We start from the raw sequence: 20947 nt of genomic DNA, 5'->3' as shown, positions 1-20947 counted from the left end.
ACTGTAACTCTAATCCACCTGTGTGGCCACCTGTCAGCTCACTGGTGCTCATGGGTAATGGACATCGCGTGACACCTGTTATTCATCTGACACACACACACACACACACACACACACACACACACACACACACACACACACACACACACACACACACAGTTACTCCATCTATATTTCTAGTTTTTATTCTGTATAAAGAAGTTTTAACTGATCAGCTGCAACTAACACGATGTTAAAATCATGCTTTTCAATAGACCGAAAACAATGAATTGTGATTTAACCTCATGCTTTATTATAGTTAAATTATTAATGATCAAGTTAGGGTTTTATTATAATCAATAACTTTAATCTATAATGTCAATAAATAATTATGAAATAATAACATTGGCCGTATTGTTTGCTTAATGTTAGAAATATTTTCGTGGTAAATATGGTTTTGGAGTCATTGTGTTATTGTGATCTGTGTTATGACTGGTGGGTTGTTTTTGATTGACAGCTGGATTAATCAATAACACTGTGATGTTTGTCTTGTATTGTGTACTTCTGTTTATCTCTCTGTGTGTTTCTGATACTGTAACCAGGTTAATTCCCCCATGCCCATCAAAGCGGGTGCAGTAGAGCAGTACAAGCGTGCATTTGCCCGTCAGCGAGCGAGAGACCTGGCACAACACGCAGACGCACTGCTGTGTAAAGACAAACAGATCGCAACACTGCAGCACGAATGCAGACAACTGGAAGCACAACTGCAGCCGGGGAAGGTGCGTGATGTACACAAAACACAGAAACATACACAACATGTACATTTTTTGGTAACCTTAATATTTTTTGCTTTTACAAAAATAATGGAAGAGTGTAAGTTTGGCCCAAACAATTACAGCAAAACAAGCGGACACACAAAACACAAAATTAATGGCACAATATGGCTGTTTCCGATTTTATGTTGTATTTAAGTTCTTCAAAATCTAATTATTTATATATTTATAATCTAAATATGTTAATGATATGTAAATTGATGACAGTTGTTCATGTATTTGAGTCAAGAAGTCTCACAGGTTTTCATTTCATGCCGTTCGTGACTTTTGACGCCCCCTGCTGGAGAAATATTGACTAGGCATCTAAAAACATTTTCATTTTAAACTCTTGTACTGTTTAAACTGCAAAAATTATTTTCAAGAAAAAAATGTCTTAGTATTTTGTCTGTCTTGTTTTCAAAAAAATATTTTAAAATTCTTAAATTAAGATGCTTTTTCTTGATGAGTAAAATGACCCAAGAAAATAAGTCTAGTTTTTAGACCAAAACTATCAAATTGAAGTGATTTCGTGCATAAAACAAGCAAAAGAATCTGCAAATAGGGTAAGTAATTTTTTCTTGAATTTAGTGTTTAAGAAAAATGTTCAAGATTTTTTTGCTTACCCCATTGGCAGATTTTTTTGCTTGTTTTATGCATAAAATCACTTAAATTGTATATTTTTGGTCTAAAAACTAGACTTATTTTCTTGGATTGTTTTGCTCATCAAGATAATAATTTTTTGCAGTGTAGTTGTTTAAGCTATTATTATTATAACCAAATATACACGCTTCACATGTTTGCTTTTAAGCCCTCATGTTTTATATACTGTATGTTGCCGTTGACAAAAAAATGATGCACAAAAGAGATTTCTGCAGACTCGGGTGTCTTTCATATAGTTTCAGTTTAAGTTTATTTAGGATTATCACTGATATGTCATCTCTTTGTCTCAGGGTCCAGTGGTAGTGAGTGATTTTGAGCGTCTCCTGAAGGAATCACAGAAGGAGGTGTTACGTCTACAGAGACAGCTGTCTGTCGCCTCTGTTACCAGAGATCAAAGCAGTACGACAGGTGAAACGCCTCCAGAGACACAGGACAGACAGGTCGAGGTAAGATCTAAGTACTAATAAAAAAAGAAGACGAGGGTTTTTATTTTTCCACCTGTTTCCCCTGCATACATGGTAAATTTTGCTTGTGTATTGTATATTATGGGTTTCCAAACTTTTTTAACTCAACATGTAATCTCAAGACTCCCTATTTTGTAAAAATAAAAATACATGGGCAAACACAAACACATTTGTTCAGTTGTCTTTAAATAAGTTTAAAATACCTTATGGCAGGGCTGCACGATTATAGCAAAAATCATAATTGTTTATTTGCACTGAATTGTAAATGATATGTTTGAAAAATATAATGAATTTCAAGGCTGCAGAGAACAGTGCACTATTGCGAAGTTATGTAGGCTACTGAGGATTTAATTTTTTCTTTATTTAATGTTTATTTGACAGGGACAAATGCATAAAACAGCTTTATAAAAAATACAAAGTAGATGCCATGCATACAGGTTTATAGCCAAGACTAACCCTAATGATATTATTTTAATACAGTCAGTCGTAAACTAAAGTGGGCCAATCTTAAGGCATACCTGTCAACATCGGAATCTGAAAATAAGGGAAATGTGCCAAACCCTAACAGCCCCCCTTTTTCATTACTATGCAAGGGAATGTATGGATATAACTTGTATAATTTTTTTGTATGGCTCTTTTGCATTCGTTATACACATATTGCTTCCTTAACACCTTCTGAGTTAAGCAGTAAAGCACAAACAGCAGTGTTTCTCAACACACAAAGTTATAAAAAATGCACACAACATGCATTAGCACACACATCTAAGTGTGTGAATTTGTGTACGTGGGGAGTGGGCGGACATGCACGCTCCTCATCCTCCACATCCCATGGGAAGATTTTCTTATTATTATTGTTTTAGTGGTGGGTGTCGTTTGAGTGATATGTTATAGATGTACTGACGCCTGCTTTACTGGAGGTGTAGCAAACATCAAATGAAGAGTTTGGTTCCAAAACGCGATAAACGCCATTTTTGAAAAAAATTAGTTACTGCCAAAATCAGTATTATATCAGGTCAGTAGTTAAAAGTAAATTCTTAATTTTACGCAAAATCCAATAACCGCCGTGATATTCTATCATCTTTTCTCCCTTTTTTCCCAAAATGCGACAAACGCCACTCCTCCTTTTTTACAGAACGCAATAAATCCATTCCTGATATTACAGCCCAGTCACGCAATGTAAACAAACATGGCGGACGCGCTGAGTACACAGAGTCCTAGTTTTCCTCATCTACTTTGTACTTCGTGATCAACAAACAAAACAAAATTATACTTTTATTGCATTGCTAAACCTGTGATGGTTTTCTGTGACGGGAAAGAAACGTAAGCCATCAACAGCTAATAATTTCCGCGAGAGGCACTTGGTTGCTTGTTCTCCAGACAGCATCAAGCTTCTCATGCTAAAACATTGTGTTCTTAATATAACAAAGTAAGTGTTTTGGTTAATGCCATTAATGTTTATTTTTTAATCATTGTATACCACTAGTCAACTAAATAAATATAAAATGGTAAAGATGAATGCACATTTATACATTGAGTTAATAGATTTATAGCATTTTGAAATAAAAAACTGTCATGGATTTATTGCATTTTGTGGAAAAAAGAATTAGTTTTTATAATAAATCTTTGAAAATCAAGTTATGGATTTAAATTTTTTATGTTTTTATAACCTAAAGATGCTATGTGAAAGTTTGTAACAGAAAATAGTAGTTTTCATCTTGTCACTTTCTTGGTATAGAAAACACGTTTTTACCGAAATTTGTCAAAATCGATTTATTGCGTTTTGAAACCAAACTCTTCAAATACAGCCAGTGGGATTTTTTATAGAAAGATAAAAATACAGGGGAAATACAGGAAATTATTTACACAGGATGATGGCGGGAAAGAATGGTAAAATATGGAAGACTCCCGGGAAAAGCAGGAGGGTAGACAGGTATGGTCTAAGGCAGTGTTCGAAGTTGAGGGGGGCTAGGGTGATCCCAGACCTCCTATAAGCATTGAGGGACCCCCTATAAAGCACAAAAATATAAATTTGGGGGTCCATTGCTTATTATTAAAATTTAAATACTACATGAATTTCAAATTCCCATGCTGCGCTGCCTCAAAGTGATATTGTCCATTATTTGTCCCAATTTCGCAATGAACTAATCTGTCTGAAATAAATGTAAAGTGCGCCTCACGCTGTTTTCTGGAGGAGTTCATTAGCCTCTTTCACACAGTAATTCTGGTAAATTACCATGAATTTACCAGTAAATACAAAAATGTGCTGTTCACACATGCAGTGACGTTCCGTCTTTTTACCAGTAAGACATCATTCACACGTCAGTATCAAAATACCGGTAAACTTGGAGAGAAAGCGGAAGTTACCTGTGGCGCACGGCCGGCGAGCTCTGTCCGTGTCGTATTTGTAAACGGCGGGTTATGACTTAATATCCACGGTCCGTATTTTGTTGTTTTCACATCTGTGGCAAACGGTCGCGAAGTTGCTCGTGACCAAACAACATTGCGTTAGGCGGCGTCAAACGGAACCTGTGCGTTTGCACATTAGGCTTCACAGATGGTGTGCTAAGGACGTCGGCAATTTGGCAATTAGATGGTAAGCTGTTTTAAACAACTTTGGTGAAGAAATGTGGATGTTAACTTCAGGTGTGCTCGACTTTTAAGCAACATGTGTGTGGAAACGTCCGTAAACAGTCTGGGGGAAACCGCGTCACCTGTATAAAAAACTTTCTGATTGGCCCGCCCGATCTGTCAGCGCGGTCTGACGTCATCCGTTCTAAATGCCGGTAATGCTATATTTTTCGTTCACACGCAGCGCTTTGGGAGCACTGATTTACCGGAAAGGTTCTGTTCACACATGACATGTTAACTGCAATTTACCAGTAAATTACCAGTAAAGACTGTATGTGTGAAAGGGACTAATGTCTCTGCATGTGGATTATTTTCACCTCATTGACGGTAAGAATCGTCAGTTACTATCTTTGGTAATCTTTAGGGTTAGAGGCTTTAAAAAAATTTTTCTCAAACTATGATTTCACAATAATTTGAGGGTTAAAGCTTGAGTTAAGGATAATTTGGGGTTTCTTTGATTAAAACATTGATCAAGGACCAACAAAAAAATGTTAATCCAGGAATCACATCTTACTTTGTGATATCACGGCGACCCTATAATGATGGGGGGGGGGGGTTCGGGGCTTTGCCTTAGCTAGGGGACCCCCATAATCTTTGACAATCTTTCGAACACTGGTCTAAGGCATGAAACTCCAGGGCTGAAAATGAGTCCCACTCCAGCCCTGATACTGAGCTATACTGGCTTAATCATCAGCTCCATCTTAATGCTTTCAGTACTCTGCAGTTATTTCTTTACAGTCTTGAGTATCACTCATTTCATTGGAGCTCTAGAGGATTCTTTACAATTAGGGATTAGGGATTTGGTGCGTGCGTGTGTTATAAAAGTGGGACATTTTAGTGTTTAATGTATGTGTATACTCTGGATTAAATGTTTTTGACTGTTTTCATTGTTATGTAATGTGTTAAGTACTTACCTCACTATTTCACTAAACCAGTGGTTGCCATCAGCAAGGAACAGTGTTTCACCTCTGCCCTTTTCACAATGGTTTCAGCTATTCATATTTTAATTCTTCATTTGAATTATAATGTACTTTTTAAAGGGGTACTTTCAAATTTTCCTTCATCTTTTGACAATTAAGAGGTAATTATAGTTTAACAACATCCTTTAAGTTACACAGCTCAATACTTCTGTGTTGTTTCAAAAACAGCTTTTATTTTACCAGGGTCAGAATATGACTTGAAAAGTGTGTGACTATGACATCATAGTAATGTGAAAGACCGCCTCAGCAGGAGAATATCCATATCTATTTAAAGTCCCCTTGTAGTTAATAATTAATCACTATCTCGAGCATCATAATATAAGGTGACCAGATTTTTAAAATGAAAACCGGGGACATTTCCTAGTTAAATGGTCCAAATATCATTAAAATCTAATTTGTTGTATCTCTGAATTAAAAAATTGGGACAAATGTTTTTTTAAAGTTTTCTTCTTTTTATTGTTGTGGGTTCACTGCAAAAAATGACTTACTTCTTACTTAATAGTATTTTTGTCTTGTTTTCAGTACAAATATCTCAAAACTCCCAAATAAAGATGCATTTTCTTTATAAGCAAATTCCCCTAAGAAAAATCTAGCTTTAAGACAAAAAAATCAAATTGAAGTGAATTTTTTTGTGCTTAAAACATGCAAAAAATATTTTTCTTGAATTTTGGTGGCAGATTCTGTTTTTTTTTTTTTTTTTTTGCTTGTTTTAAGCACAAATTTGATATTTTGGTCTAAAAATAGACTAATTTTCTTAGGTCCTTTTGCCATCAAGAAAATGCATCTTGACTTTAGAATTTTTTGATATTTGTACTGAAAAAATACTAATAACAAAGTCATTTTGTGCAGTGTTTTTAATTCAATTAATTAAATTTCTGTAGCCTAAATCAATTTTTCCCTTTTTTATACAAGAGACATACCTCATCAAAAATGACTTCTAAGGTACTACTTCAGCTGATTTTATATCCTTGTAAACGTGAAGAACAGAAGGAATAATGCAAAATGTAAACATATTTACACTGCAAAAAATGGTTTTCAAGAAAACATTTTTTTTATTATTTTTGCCTTGTTTTCAGTAAAAATATCTAAAAATTCTTAAATTAAGATGCTTTTTTTTGATGAGCAAAACGACCCAAGAAAATAAGTCTAGTTTTTAGACCAAAAATATCAAATATAAGTGATTTTGTGCATAAAACAATCAAAAAAATCTGCCAATGGGGTAAACAAATTTTTCTTGAATTTTTCTTGAATTTAGTGTTTAAGGAAAATGTTCAAGATTTTTTTTTGCTTGCCCCATTGGCAGATTTTTTTGCTTGTTTTATGCACAAAATTACTTACAATGGATATTGTTGGTCCAAAAATATCTTATTTTATATTCTTTTCTTATTTTCTTGGGTTGTTTTGCTCATCAAGAAAAAGCATCTTAATTTAAGAATACTACGAATTTTTTTTCTTGAAAATCATTTTCTGCAGTGTAGCCTACACAAAACAAATGCTCATTACCATACTGTGATCAGTTCACTTCATTGGTTTATTACTTTAATTTAACATGATAACTTTAACTGTTTTCATATCTTATAAAAACTTGATTGATGATAATGACGCTTTCTCATGTGTCTTGTAGTAAATTCTTCATCACTTAATCAGTGTGCGCAAGTACTCAGTAGCTCTCGGCCCCCTCTGCTGGTGAAAATAATCATTACATGATTGCTCCAGTCTGGTACAACAAATGCTACATGTTGATTGAGTTTTTCAGTGTATTTGCTGGTTGTTTTGGACGTGCTGTAAAACGGGGACATTTCCGGGGACAGCTTCAGTCTGGGACAGAACACCAAAAAACGGGACTGTACCCGGAAAACGGGAACGTCTGCTGGTCACCTTCTCATAAAAGAGGACAGTACAAAATGATAAAGTAATAACCCCTTCAAGCATTGATGTTATATGCAATAGTTAAATAATTAATTTAGTTGCCAAAAAGTTTATCACCTTTTTAATTGAATAGCCTCATGTCTTCAACAGAACTGCTTAAATGTCTTTGAAACAGTTTTGCAAATTTACAGTTTTTCAGAAAAGCAATTTTAAACAAGAACTGTAATCTAGACAAATAGAGACCACTTTGAAGAAGCTACAAATAAGACCGTTTTGTCCCTCTATAATTCCCATGCAGATGTCCTTATATTTGTATTTATGCATTTGGCAGATGCTTTGATCCAAAGCAACATACAGTGCATTACAAGGTATACAGTAGGCCTATAGGTTTATTAACAGTATGTGTGTTCCCTGAGTTCGAACCCATGACCTTTTTGCGCTGCAAATGCAATGCTGAGCTACACAGTCCATATGTTCTTATATATACATATAAAATAGTAATACTAAACAATGAAGTGTTTCTAGATTGGTGCTTAACTAAGCTCAAATTGACAGCTGCAACATTACGCTTCACACCCAATTTCCAGAGCGTATAAAGTGTCAATCTCAGTTGTCATTGCTGTCCTGATGAGAACAGCAGTGCTGATAATCTGACCACACATACACACGCTTGCAGATGGTAGCCATGTTGTGTGCACTTTAATCCCCTGTGACAGCGTGAGTGGTACGGTCCCATAATCCTCGGGGCTGGAGCCGTGCTAGCCTTGAGAGGGTTTTGGATGGTAGATGCGACTTTAGCGAGCAAAAGATCCCTGCTTTGGGTCCACAGGGTACAAGACACGTACGACAGCAGGAGCACTTTGATATTCAAGGACTTACAGGAGAGGGGTAGGTTTGCAGTTTGGGTCAAATGTTATTATAGCACATACAGTGAAGGAATGCATTTATATGCTTTTCTGCTAGAGTTTGTCCTGTTGCAGTTGAAATAGTGGAGTAATGATGTAACGTGTTATGTGATGAGCGCTTCGTGAGACAGATTATAATGCTTGTGTATGATTACAACCCTTCAAATGAATCATAGATCTTTTATATAGTTTGTTGACCAAAAATCCAAGTAATGCATGCAGTACTGAGCATGCACCATGCTGCAGTAGTGAATAGTTGCATAGATGCCTGCATGTCAAATACAGTAAGTGTTTTTGGTCATCTGCGGGAAGTGTGAATGTGATTTCGTGGCGCAGGCGGGCAGATTGCGATAGCAAAGGTAAGATGATCAAAAGATACGCAAAGCTCTGACCTTCTGCTCTGTGCACAAACTGCAAAAGGAAACCAGCTGCAAGCAGGCCAATCCATTAAGGTGCTTTTTAAAGAAATGATCCAGTTACCTGTTTCAGGAGTCTGTGGGGATTACAGCAATGTACTTACAGCCAACAGGGGTCGACGGCAGGGATAGAAACACCTTCTATAGTGCCGCAGGACTTGATCAAATAAAGCTTTAGCTGGATGTTTGCTTTTAGATGAAAACCTTTTAACATCTTTTTTTAAATACGTGTTGCAGGTCTTTATAAATAGGGCTGTAGTGAGGATGTTGCATGAACGTTAGCATTAGCCACCTGCAGGCCTTTAAACTCATTTAGCTGATTCTGCTGTTCTTCATGGTTACTTGTGCTTTAACTTAACTTTGAAAGAGTAAATTAATCATATGAATTAATGTGTTAGCTGCAGTTATTTCTTGTCCTTGTTATATCTGATATAAAATATGGATGTGCTGTCGCTTTAAATATAGTCGTATAGATATAAACACCTGAACCTTTAAGTGACTGCTGTTCATTTGCACAGAATGAACTTTACCTGCTATCTTCTCTAATATAAGATCTCTTATACTGGATATAGCTATAGACTCAGTTACACTCGGGCTTCTCTGGTTACAGTAAATAGTATTTTATATGGTAGTGCAATACTATTCTTTACAGTATAATGTAAAAATGTTCATAATTTTAACAGATAAAATGTCAAATGCAACAGTAAAAAAAACATTATTTGGTTAACTCAAAACAAACTTGACATACAATTAAAAACTGTAATCGATTTAACAAACATTACATTTAATGTTACGGTAAAATAAAGTAAAATGTATAGTGTATGTATGTAAAAGGTGTGATTTACCATATATTTTACGGTAGAAATCCCTATAATATTAAACTGGATTAAACACATACTTTTATCATAAATATTGTTCAAATGATGGTTTCTGCAAGTTAAAAATGTCACTGTAAAATTTACAGTGAAAAACAGTTAAAGGACGTTTCCATAACTCTCTTGACTCTTCACATTTCATGATATTTCATTTAAATATTGTGTTTTGTTGTATATTTTTAGCAGTTATATACATGAGGGTGTTTTATGTTCCATTTTTAATTGTTTTTTAATTAATGTTTATAGGATTATTTTGATATTTTTATGTTGAAGAGTTTGGTTCCAAAACGAGATAATTCAGGGTTTTTTTGTCAAAACATGTTTATTATTATATTATTATGTTTTTATGAAGGTTTTAATATGCTACATAGCTGTATTTTTTTGTTATAAAGCCTTAAATCAAAATTAACCACCTCCAGTTTGAATTGAAATGCACAAGATTTTTGAAAATAAAAAATGAGTTATCTAATTTTTACTGAGCCCCTGAGGTGAGATTGGAGTAAAAAAATCTAAAGTTTAGTTTCATGTGGTCACGCGAAACCATCATGTGCAGAATTTTTTTTGTAAAGTTTAGTTTCACGTGCACACACAAAACTAAACATGATAGTTTTACGTGAGCACGCGAAACTAAACTTTATTTAAACTTTATGGCAACCACAGTTGCCAGTTTTTTTTAACAGTCAAATCTATGGTTTTTGTTTACACTGTACTAAAATGTATAGCAAAAGGTGTGCATGATGGTAACCATGCAATACCATGGTATTAGTGTCTGACATTATCCCTGTATGTATCCTGCAGCTTTAACCATACTGTACCATCCAAGTTTGTTTATACTTTAATTTGCATGTAGTGCTTGCACATTAGTTTTGTGCATTTTATATTCATGCCTCTTTGAAACAGTTGTACCGATGGCAGGTGGATGAATTAAATCTGTCATTATGCAGGTGTTTCAGGGACATTAGATTATAACCTGGTTATCTGGATAATTGCCATCACTGCACTTTAACTTGATTCATATTATGCCCTATAAATTGGAAATGACTTCAAATAACAGCTAGAAATTATTTGAACAATATCATAAACTTGTCGTTTAGCTCAAGAAATTTTTGAACTCAGTTCTGCATCATATTTAATTCACCATTTAGATGAAACAGACATTCACATATTGTATGAGAAAAGTATGGAGTTGTGCTTGGACTCGAGTAATGATAAGCCTTCACTTTCAGCTATGAGGGTTTTTTGTGGTGTGTTCATATTGCAGCTGATTGTAAGCAGATTTGTCACAGAGTTATTGCCTATTATTGTTGTTTGATGAAAATTGCACACAAGTGGGTTTAATGAAAATTACACTGTGTGTTAAAATCCTCAGAAATGTACACGTTTCATTTTCATCAGAATCAAGTTAAAATATACTTTCCATAAATATATATATTTGTTTGACATGACACAGTAGAGACACTTTAGGGACGTTTTTCCGGATGGGCTAATCCTAGTTCCAGACTATAATGCATGTTTAAGCTGGCTCAGTTTAAAAACATCTTTTTAAAGACATATGTTAAAGGTGCATTGTGTAATATAATGAACCGTATTGTTTTTAATTACCTTGGTATTTTTATCTACAGTACATACACGGTGGGTCCCCTTACTTGTAAGTCAGTCACCATCATGTTTCTACATCAGCTCTAAACGGACAAACTGCTCTATAGCAGTGTTGTTTTTGGCAGCCCTTTTAGTTTTCGTTTTAGTTTAGTCTTTTGGACGAAAATGCTTTTAGTTTTAGTCACATTTTAGTCACTTGTAAAATGTATAGTTTTAGTCAAGTTTTAGTCGACGAAAACGCAAAAAAGGTTTTAGTCAAGTTTTAGTCGACGAAAACGCAAAAAGGTTTTAGTCAAGTTTAAGTCAATTTTAGTAAAAAAAGTATTTTTTAACCAATGAATTTAGGTTAAAAAGTGTGGTGTATTTAATACAATTAAAATGTGCATTAAGGTTGTCCCTGAGGGCTTGCCGTTGTTTTAGTCGGTGTGTCTTCTGTGCATGTCATAACAAAAGCAGCCGGGTGGTGGGCGTGAGCGTGAGTGAGACTGTGTTGACCCAAAACAAGGATAGAAAGCGGCAGCATTGCTGATACTTTTGAGCTAAAAACAGACTGATTTCACGCAAAATAGGCAGAAATGACATGCATTATGAACGTCAGACTTATAATTAAGCGTCTCATCATGTTTTCGTCACCTTAGAGACATTTTTAGCTAGTCATCGTCGCGTTAGCGTCATAAAAAATATGTGCGTCAGCGAAATCATTTCGTTATCGTCATCGTTGACGAAAACAACACTGCTCTATAGATCGCGTTTTGTCCCTACGTTGTCTCAAATGATGACATGTTTGTCCTGTAGCGGCTACCATGTGTGTTTTGAAATTAATGGGTGACCTGTTGATTGCAATTCACAATCTTACCACTAGATGCCGCTCACATTTACACACACACCACCTTTAACATACATCAGTAAAAAAATGTATAAGGTATGTTTGTAAAAACTATTTAAATGTCCTAAAATAACTAAGGCCTAGTCCTGGTTTAATCTAAACCCTGAGTCCTGACAAACGGAGACGTTCCCTAATCCGGGCAAATTTCTTCTGATTCGTAAATCTTTCCTGCTACATGTTTGCTTGTAGTTTATAAGTGTTTTATGTTTTAATCTACTGCAGGTTGCATTTGAAACCCCAGCCACAGTTGTAGATGAGGCCCCTGTTAAGGGGGAGGAGACTCCTGGTGAGGGGGAGGAGTCAGAACCACAAGTAAAACCTGAACAGGCCACAAGCCCCACCCACCAGGAGGAGCAGACCACAGAAGACCATCTTCAGTCGCTGGAACGTGAAAAATGTTAATCTCATTAATATGCAGATATATGTGCATACATTTATTCTGACATCTCAGGCATCAAATGCAAAAATTGTTTTATTTATTTACTCACTCTCATGTTACACACCTGTATGCTGTTGTTTTTTATTTAAGGCAGACTTTCTGTCATACATTTTTAAACATTAAACAAAATCACGTGAGGCACAGGAGAGATTGGGTTGTGTGTTATATTCGTGTGTCTGAATGAGTTGAGATGTTTTTTTTTTTAAGGAACGTGAGCTCAGCGGGAAGAGGAAAGAATGTGAAGTTCTCGAGCATGAAGTAAAGAAGAGGAGGAAACGATGTCTCGATTTGGTAAGTGTGTGTTTCACATTCACTAATGTCTTGTGTATGTGTGTCTGGATAACACACGTGTTTGTGTGTTTGTTTGTGTAACAGGAGAACCAGCTCGAGGTCGAGCGCAGCAGAAATGAGCTGTTAGTGGATGAGGCTGAAGTCCTCAGGAAGAAAGCTTATCTGCTTGAGCAGGTGTGTGTTAGTGTTTTCTAAAGTATATGTGTATATAATTTAATGGTTAATTTAGTCAACATTAACCCCTATGTGTTGTTGGGGCCATTTTTGGCCTTTTTTTAGTCTTAATTTGGACACAACTTTCTGTGTTTCAGTAAATGGAATGATTTTTGGTGACAAATCGTACATTTACACATATTTTAAGAAAATGTTTTGAAATTTTTCAAAAACTTAAAATGTACTACCCTTTCGTGTTGTTAGTGGCCAAAAAAGGCCACTTAATTAAGCGCATGTAAAAATGTATCAGATTAATATTTTTGTTCACATTTTTTTGCATCTGCATAAATCTGTTAAACAACTGCAGTACTGATCAAAACTACCAAATGTTTACAAAAATTTCATGATTTTAACTCTTTAATTGCCAAGTTCATAAGTGGTGTCACTGGTTTCGGAAAAAAAAACACAATGACCGATTTTGAATATAAAAAGTGATTGTGGACTGGATTTTTTTACCCTTTTTACAGTTTCACAGTAAAAACATTGGATTTGATGCATTTTTAGTTTTTGTGCAACATCAGATTTAATTTTTTTTCTCCCTCATTTATTGTTTGTGGCAATTTTTGCCCAGTTGACTTCCATTATAACAACAATTTTTTGATTGCAGAGTCATGACACCTTATTATCATGCATTCTTGATTCTTTGTGGTCTTTTGTGGTTATACTCCATATAACTCTATGTACAAACCAGAAATTAAGCTTTGTTTTTTGGCCTACTAAAGCGTTAATTGTGCCACAACAGTAAAAATGACAAAGTTTACCTCTTTGCAAAAGGAAAAACCACAAAGAATCATGGAATTTTTGTAAACATTTGGTAGTTTTGATCAGTACTGAGGTTGATTAACAGATTTATGCAAAAAAAATGTAAAAAAAATATTCATCTGATACATTATTACAGCCGTTTAATTTGGTGGCCTTTTTATGTCCACTAACAACACAAAAGGGTAGTGAATTGGAACAATGCACAAGGGTTAAGTACAAAAGCATACAGTAAAGGGTCACATATACTTAGATTTTTTCATGTAAATGAGCATATACTTAAGTATACTTCATTTAACTAGTACGTGTGCATTTGCAACAAATTCAGCAATGCGCACGTGAACGCTGACCCTCGCATATGCTTACAAATTAAAATATACCTAAAAGGCCGATCACATGGGTGCTCCGGTGCTTGAGCACCCATCGAAATGGCAGAGCACCCACGAAAAAATGGCAGATGTGCTCAGTTCATTTTAAAAAATGCTTTTGAAATTTGGGGGCCTCTATGATTGGTCGATCTCGCGAGTTTTAATATGTAAAATGTTTTGATGAATAAGCTGAAACATTTCGCGTCTAAAACCGCACGGAAAACGCAACCGTCAGTTGGTTCTTGTCATATGACCTGCGGTCCACTTGCGGGATTCTGAAAAGTTGAGATGTTTTTATCTCAATGCGGTGTGGATGTGCCTGATAAAAAACAGCGTCACTTCCATTATGAGCGTGCGTACCACATGCCTACATTTAAAATAACAAACTTGAGCGCGCAAAAGACGCAAAATGTGAATCCCCAAAGGGGCATTTTACACTTCGTGTCGAAAACCACGCCTCTTTGCTCCTTTTTCTGAAGTGCTTAGGCGCTCCCATAGCCTCTGCCGTTGCTAAGCAACCTAAGCGTAGCATGACGTTGTTGACGAGCACCCACCGATGGAAAAAGAAATCACTGCCTATGTTTGGTGTATGTTTTCAATTGTATCCAATGAAAGCGCCACACTTTTCAAAAACACCAGCAGCTATCTGGTGTTGTCCGCGCTGCGTGCCTGTGTTTTTCCACCCTGAATGGCGAGAGTTGAAAAATATCACTTCTCAGTCTGCCATCCAATCACAGTGGAGTAGGGGCGGGACGAATATTACAACAACCACCACCGCATCGTTCAACGACTGTAAAAAAAAATCATAGCAACCAAAGCGCTAAGCTGAAAAAAGCTGGCAAGCAACTACAGTTGGTGTGGCTGCCGTTTTGAGCCGTGTTTAAACTCTTTGGTGTACACGCTCACTAATACCCATTTATGGAAACCAGATTACAAAAGTGAATTAAGCACAGACGTTCTGTCCATTTAAGCTGAAGATCTGAAAGCAGTGAAATTATTTATTGATGTATACGTTGCATGTATATGTGTGTCTGTGTTGTGTAGACTCGGGCTGAAAATGAGGAGCTAAAGGAACGGCTCTGTGTGTTAAACGCTCAGCATAGTTCTGTTCTGGAGGAGAACCAGCGACTGCGTGCAAAGCTGGAGAACCTAGAGCAGGTCCTGAAGGTAACGTTCTCCAGAAGCAGCACTCGGGAACTACAGTATATTGCTTTCAAGATGTATCAGTCATGCACTTTCTGTGTGTTTTGCATGCGATCGCAGCACATGCGAGAGGTCGCCGAGCGCAGACAGCAGCTGGAACTGGAACACGAGCAGGCACTGGCTATCCTCAAATTCAAACAGGATGAAATTAAACGACTACAGCGGGTTGGTGTTGTCAAATTTCTCCATTTTTAATGACACTATGTTGAGGAATATGCTCTGCAAAAAAGGATTTTCAAGAAAAAAAATTCTTAGTATTTTTGTCTTGTTTTCAGTAAAAATATCTAAAAATTCTTAAATTAAGATGCTTTTTCTTAATGAGTCAAACAACCCAAGAAAATAACTAGCAAATTTTTCTTGATTTTTCTTGAATTTAGTGTTTAAGAAAAATGTTCAAGATTTTTTTGCTTACCCCATTGGCAGATTTTTTTGCTTGTTTTAAGCACAAAATCACTTAAATTTGATATTTTTAGTCTAAAAACTAGACTTATTTTCGTAAGTTGTTTTGCTCATTAAGAAAAAAAAGACATTTTTTCTTGAAAATCATTTTTTGCAGTGTGTTTGTGCTTTTTATATTTCTGCATTAAAAATCGATTAATCAATAATGAAACAGATTATTTTATTAAACTTGGAACATTCCATTAATATTTTGGGAGGAATGTACAGTAGGTGGATATGGTAGTTTCATTTTTATTTTTGTTGTGCTTTCTACATTCTACATTGTGGCAAAGCAGCTTTACAGAAAATATTTTAACCAAGGAAGCAGAAAATGGCAATAGTATAAAAAAACTTTTTTGCCATCTTGCTGTTAGCAGCTACATCTACATCTTTCAAACACACCAGCTTTAAATACTTGAAATTACACCTTTATTCAAAGCTAAAAAAGCCGGTGATTTTGTGATGCATGAGATCGCCCTCCGCTGTTCTGACCTAGCTATCATGAACTGAATGACTCTTGTATCATATTTGTGTATTTGATAAGAGATGTTACAGACTGTTTCATTTCTCCACAGGCTCAGTTATTTGCCAAGCGTGAACATGAAGGTGTCGTGCAGATGTTGGAGGTGAGTTTGAAACATCTCTGCTTTGGTCTTGTTTTCGTCTCATCTTTGTGTTTTTCTAAATCATTTGAAGTTGGTTGTGCATTGTGTTGTGTTGTCGTGTGTATCGTGTCGTTTAACTGCATCGTCTCATTCTCAGGATCTGGTGCAGCTTGTATTGCACAGAGAGCTGGTACAGTACAAACTAGTGTGCACTTCCTGTCTGATGTTTTCTACTTCCTGTTTCTCTCTCAGAATGACATCACTGATGATTGCATCTTCATCCTGCAGAGGGCTCTGTTTGACCTATTATCATATTTGAAGTACTTCAAAGTCGTGATTATTTTACAAACAAAGAGCTGTTTCTTTCAGAAAGTAGGAATAAAAAAAACATTCAAATAATTTAAATAAAATAAGCATTCAGTATTCAGCTTTTGTCAATTAAAGTGCTGTATTATACAATGAAAATAGTTAGCAACCTTTATCCAGTTCATTTTCACACGCATTTGTGTTTCCCCTGGGGTTCAAACCCATGACCGTGGTGTTTCTCGCGTCATGCTCTACCAGCGCTACATGAACATGTTTTTGATCGTACACAGCTCATATTCATGGTTGCTAATATTACATTTCAACATATTCTTACAAAGTAGCGTAATGTAAGATATTTTTCTCTCGTACCCGTATTAAATGTGTGGGATTTTGGATGCCATCTTCAGTGATGTGGTACTACAGGTCCTGGATTGCCGTGTTTAATAAACTAAACTAATATCTGCTCTGAATGCATTTGAAACGCATGATGTTTCTTCTCTCTCTCTCTCTGTGTCTTATAATCTGTGTTTTGTAAACTGCTAACCAGAATACACTGGACTGCATGCAGGTATCAGACCACACTTACAGAAACCCTGTATGTACCCACCCGCAGTCATCTGTGTTTTAGGCCAAAGTTAGGGTTAGTTCATACTGGTAGATCTGGTCCCTGATATATAAACTGTTTAATTAATCTTTAGTCTCTGGTTATTATTATAATCTGCTTATATGACCCAAGTGTTGCAATACAAATGCAGTGTAATGTCTAAAGTTAAAGGTGAGATGCAGATATCTGAGGTGAGAGTTTTACAGGAAACTTGCTTTATTTTTAGAGCTGGCAGCAGGGTAACAGATAAAGATGCAGTCAACAAGAGTGTGTTCATGTGCGTGTGTATTTGTGTGTGAGTTTGTGCCAGGAAACTGAACCACAAAGCCGGAAGTGAAAGTAAACTCTCTGTACTCTCACAAACTCAACAGCCTTTCTAAAGTTTTGGGTCTTTTGCGTTTAGCACAAAGACATTCAATCATTTTATTTACTCTCCTCACCTGCTGCCCACTTTTACTCACCAGTTTTCCACTCTCCGATTTTCCATGTCTGTTTTGCTGCAAGATGCTTTTTTGCCAAAGCAAGTTACATGATGGTGCATATGTCATGTTATAGTCAAGTCTGATAAAAACTGGCTTGTGTTTCTTTAAAGGCTGTATTTTAATCATTATTTGACACCCATGAGTTTAACTCATCCTCCTTCCTCCATAAATGATGTCTCAAGTTATGGGTTTATTTTGCTGTTGCATTAGATGCTTGGCACTTACATCTTTTCTCTAGTGGGTAAAAATAATCACATAGCACTGAAGATAAACCTAGAAAGATATATGATTTCCTTCAGATACTTTTTTACTCTTGTAAGTTGTAATGTGATTATAAGAGACACTAATTGGCTGACATTGTTTGTATTGTCCAGTCATTTAGTTTACTCACATGTTCATTGTACCATCACATGCTCAGATTGGCCAATTGCAACATATGATTGCATTGGTATGCTAATAACATTTGTGTTACATTTGTATATATTATGCATATTCAATATTATGCATATGAAACATTCATTATATTTTCACTTTTGTGTGTAGGCAAAAGTTCGGGATCTGGAGGACAAATGCCGCATTCAGACCCAACAGTTTGGACTTCTCTCACAGGAGCTGGATAAATTCCGGGTTCAGGCATCAAAGATCGACCTGTCAGGATCCGGCCTGCTGTCTGACTCCAGGCTGACCCAGCTGACCAATGGTCTGGACTTTCCTGGTAAGACCGGTTTGCCTAATAAAGGTTTTGTGTTTTTACCTTCAAATCAATGTTTGTAATATTATGACTCATTTTGGAGTTTGTTAGTTTGGTTTAGGACTCATTGGTGAAGGTTTTTTAGAAATTTCAGGTTTTCCGTGGATCATTTTACTTGGAAGTTTGATGGGAAAGTTGTTAATGTGAAGGTGCTCCACATAGCAAAATTTAGCTTTAACTCTTTTCCCGCCAGCGTTTTTGAAAAAATTTGCTTCAGTGTTTTATAAGTTGGGTACGAGCACCACCTAGTGGATAATAGCGGAAATATGGATTGCTGTAAAAACTGGTCAGGGAAGTTAATTAATGAGATAACTTGTCAATGGTGGGGAAAGAGTTAATTATGCTATTTGGCCAAAATAAATGAGAAGAAGCTTTGTAAAATTAAAGTAAAAGCAATCACAGACATTTTTATATGAACAGAATTTGATTTCTCAAAGGACTCTAGAGTTAGTTGAAAAACAGCAGGTTTCTATGGCCTCGCACACACTGCAAACTTTCAGGATTGACAGTCGCATTTAAATGCAGGAGCTAAATGATCGAACAAGACTCACTCATGAAAATGCAATGATTGACACATAGAAAACCATAATCTGCCGTCTCATGTGCTTATTTACAGCCTTGACCAAAATAATATTAGAGCGCTATGTTTTGTAATAAACCTCTGTCTTGGTGTTGTACGCATTTGTGAGGCTGCTCCAAAGCACGCTGTCTTGTAGTGTTGCCAGGTCCCCGTCTTTTTTTATACTTGCATACCTTTTGGCTCACGCAAAGCAATCAAGTTTTTGTTGTTATTAAAGTGTGAAGGTGCCAGTCCCAATTTTTTGATCTTTGATGTAAAGCATTTGGATTTATTTTGGTTTATTATTGGATTTTTTTTTTGTTCGCTTTTTTCATGCAAGATCTGGCAACACTAGTCAGCAAATGCTCGTGCCTCTGTCATTTTCTGCACCGCTCATACAGAACACTTTTTCCCTTCTAGGCATTAATTTTTCAGAAGAGAGAGCTGTCATGTCCATGATGCACATTTAAATACTTTATCAACAACTAGTTGTTCAGTTCGGTTATGTAGAGTTTCTGTAAATGTGGTTGCCACTACCTGCATTTTGCGGGTGTTAATTGGATGGTAGAGTGTGCTTGTCCGTCGTGTAAGTGACTGACATGTGTGTGTACAGGACAGGATTAGGCGTTAAAAGGTGAAGTGACAACCGAATTTATATGGAGTGTGTAAGAGATTTACACAACAGCAATGTAGTGAAAATTTGAAAAGCTTTATCAAACTTTAAAATGCACTATTAAAAGTTTGTGTTTTTAGGACCCCAATAGCTAAACGGTTGAAATTGTTATCATGCAAACCGCTCTTTTTGAGCAAAATATCTGCGGTGGAGCTCCTTCAGTGGATTGTGTTTGCATTATCTCCTCTTTTCCAGACACTAAAGCCTCATGGGAAGACATCACATTCTGGAGTTTTGAGGGTAATGAAGCCCTCTGTGATGCCACTGAGCCTGGTACTATAACTCTCGGTTATTATTCCAGCCTACGTACACAGTGTCACATACCGAACATGCATGAATGACTTAATGTCACCATGTAGTGAATGATAGACGGTTGACTCCTCTGATGAGAGGCGATCACATATTCAGTTGAACCACAATACAAGCTACTTTCTGATTTGCTCAATGGTCTTGTGTTGAAAGTGACAATTGTGACGTAAAGTTCTTATTATATGGAAACGGTCACCTGCATAATTGGTGGCACATTGCATGTCACTCAGCTTTGTGAGAAAATGATTGGCTGTTTTATTTTGCCGATGTACAGCTTGGATATGTTTGGAATGGCACACTATTATACCTCCTGTACTGTTACTATATTAAATACTGTATCACGTGATTAACGTAACAAGAGGATTTCACAGTAGATGGGTTTCCATCCAAACGTCTAGTGAATCTTTTCAAAAATCGCAAAAAAGAAGAGCAAATGATGGTGATATTGGTTACCAACAGTAAATAAAACAAGCCATGCTTAGAAAATAGACACAGGACAGCATTTAGTTATGACTAGGCAAGTTATAAATGTATTAGCAGTGCAGCTTGTAATTGCGAAACTAAATGCTGTGCACAGAAGAAGGAATGCAGAATTTTTGATGCAGGCACTAGCAGCAAGGGCATTGTGACGACATTGAGCCATATATACAGTATGGTAAAGACAACATCAGCTAGAAGATCAGTCCCATGGGTTTAATGTTTGCTACGTGAAAATGTATTTTGCGAATGCATCTCCATCTCCCATTATTGGCATTTACTCTTTTACGCATAAAAACTTACCGTAAAAACTTTTGCGAATTAGGGGACTTTTTAAAAAAGTTGGCATTTCATCACTCGTTTCTGATGCGATACTTTAAAATGTGCATAAAATCAG

General features: G+C 36.1%; 1 protein-coding gene across 12 annotated transcripts in view; it reads left to right on the top strand.

Annotated features, from left to right (window-relative positions):
• tspoap1 (TSPO associated protein 1) overlaps positions 1-20947 on the top strand; it is a 91302-nt gene that overhangs the window by 50549 nt on the left and 19806 nt on the right. For 8 of the 12 annotated variants that reach the window (XM_073860940.1, XM_073860938.1, XM_073860934.1 and 5 more), the window contains 11 exons: positions 582-758; positions 1742-1897; positions 12296-12465; positions 12728-12803; positions 12888-12977; positions 15188-15310; positions 15407-15511; positions 16360-16410; positions 16547-16579; positions 18325-18496; positions 19960-20037. In XM_073860940.1, the coding sequence (XP_073717041.1) occupies positions 582-758; positions 1742-1897; positions 12296-12465; positions 12728-12803; positions 12888-12977; positions 15188-15310; positions 15407-15511; positions 16360-16410; positions 16547-16579; positions 18325-18496; positions 19960-20037 (1231 nt within the window). Of the gene's footprint in view, positions 1-581; positions 759-1741; positions 1898-12295; positions 12466-12727; positions 12804-12887; positions 12978-15187; positions 15311-15406; positions 15512-16359; positions 16411-16546; positions 16580-17242; positions 17264-18324; positions 18497-19959; positions 20038-20947 lie in introns of all 12 variants that reach the window. The other 4 variants (XM_073860945.1, XM_073860937.1, XM_073860936.1 and 1 more) reach the window with 3 other exon arrangements.

Source organism: Misgurnus anguillicaudatus, chromosome 22 (assembly GCF_027580225.2).
Source record: "Misgurnus anguillicaudatus chromosome 22, ASM2758022v2, whole genome shotgun sequence".
Classification (NCBI taxonomy): domain Eukaryota; kingdom Metazoa; phylum Chordata; class Actinopteri; order Cypriniformes; family Cobitidae; genus Misgurnus; species Misgurnus anguillicaudatus.
Note: the sequence above shows the minus strand (reverse complement) of the source record. Positions and strands in the feature narration are given on the sequence as shown.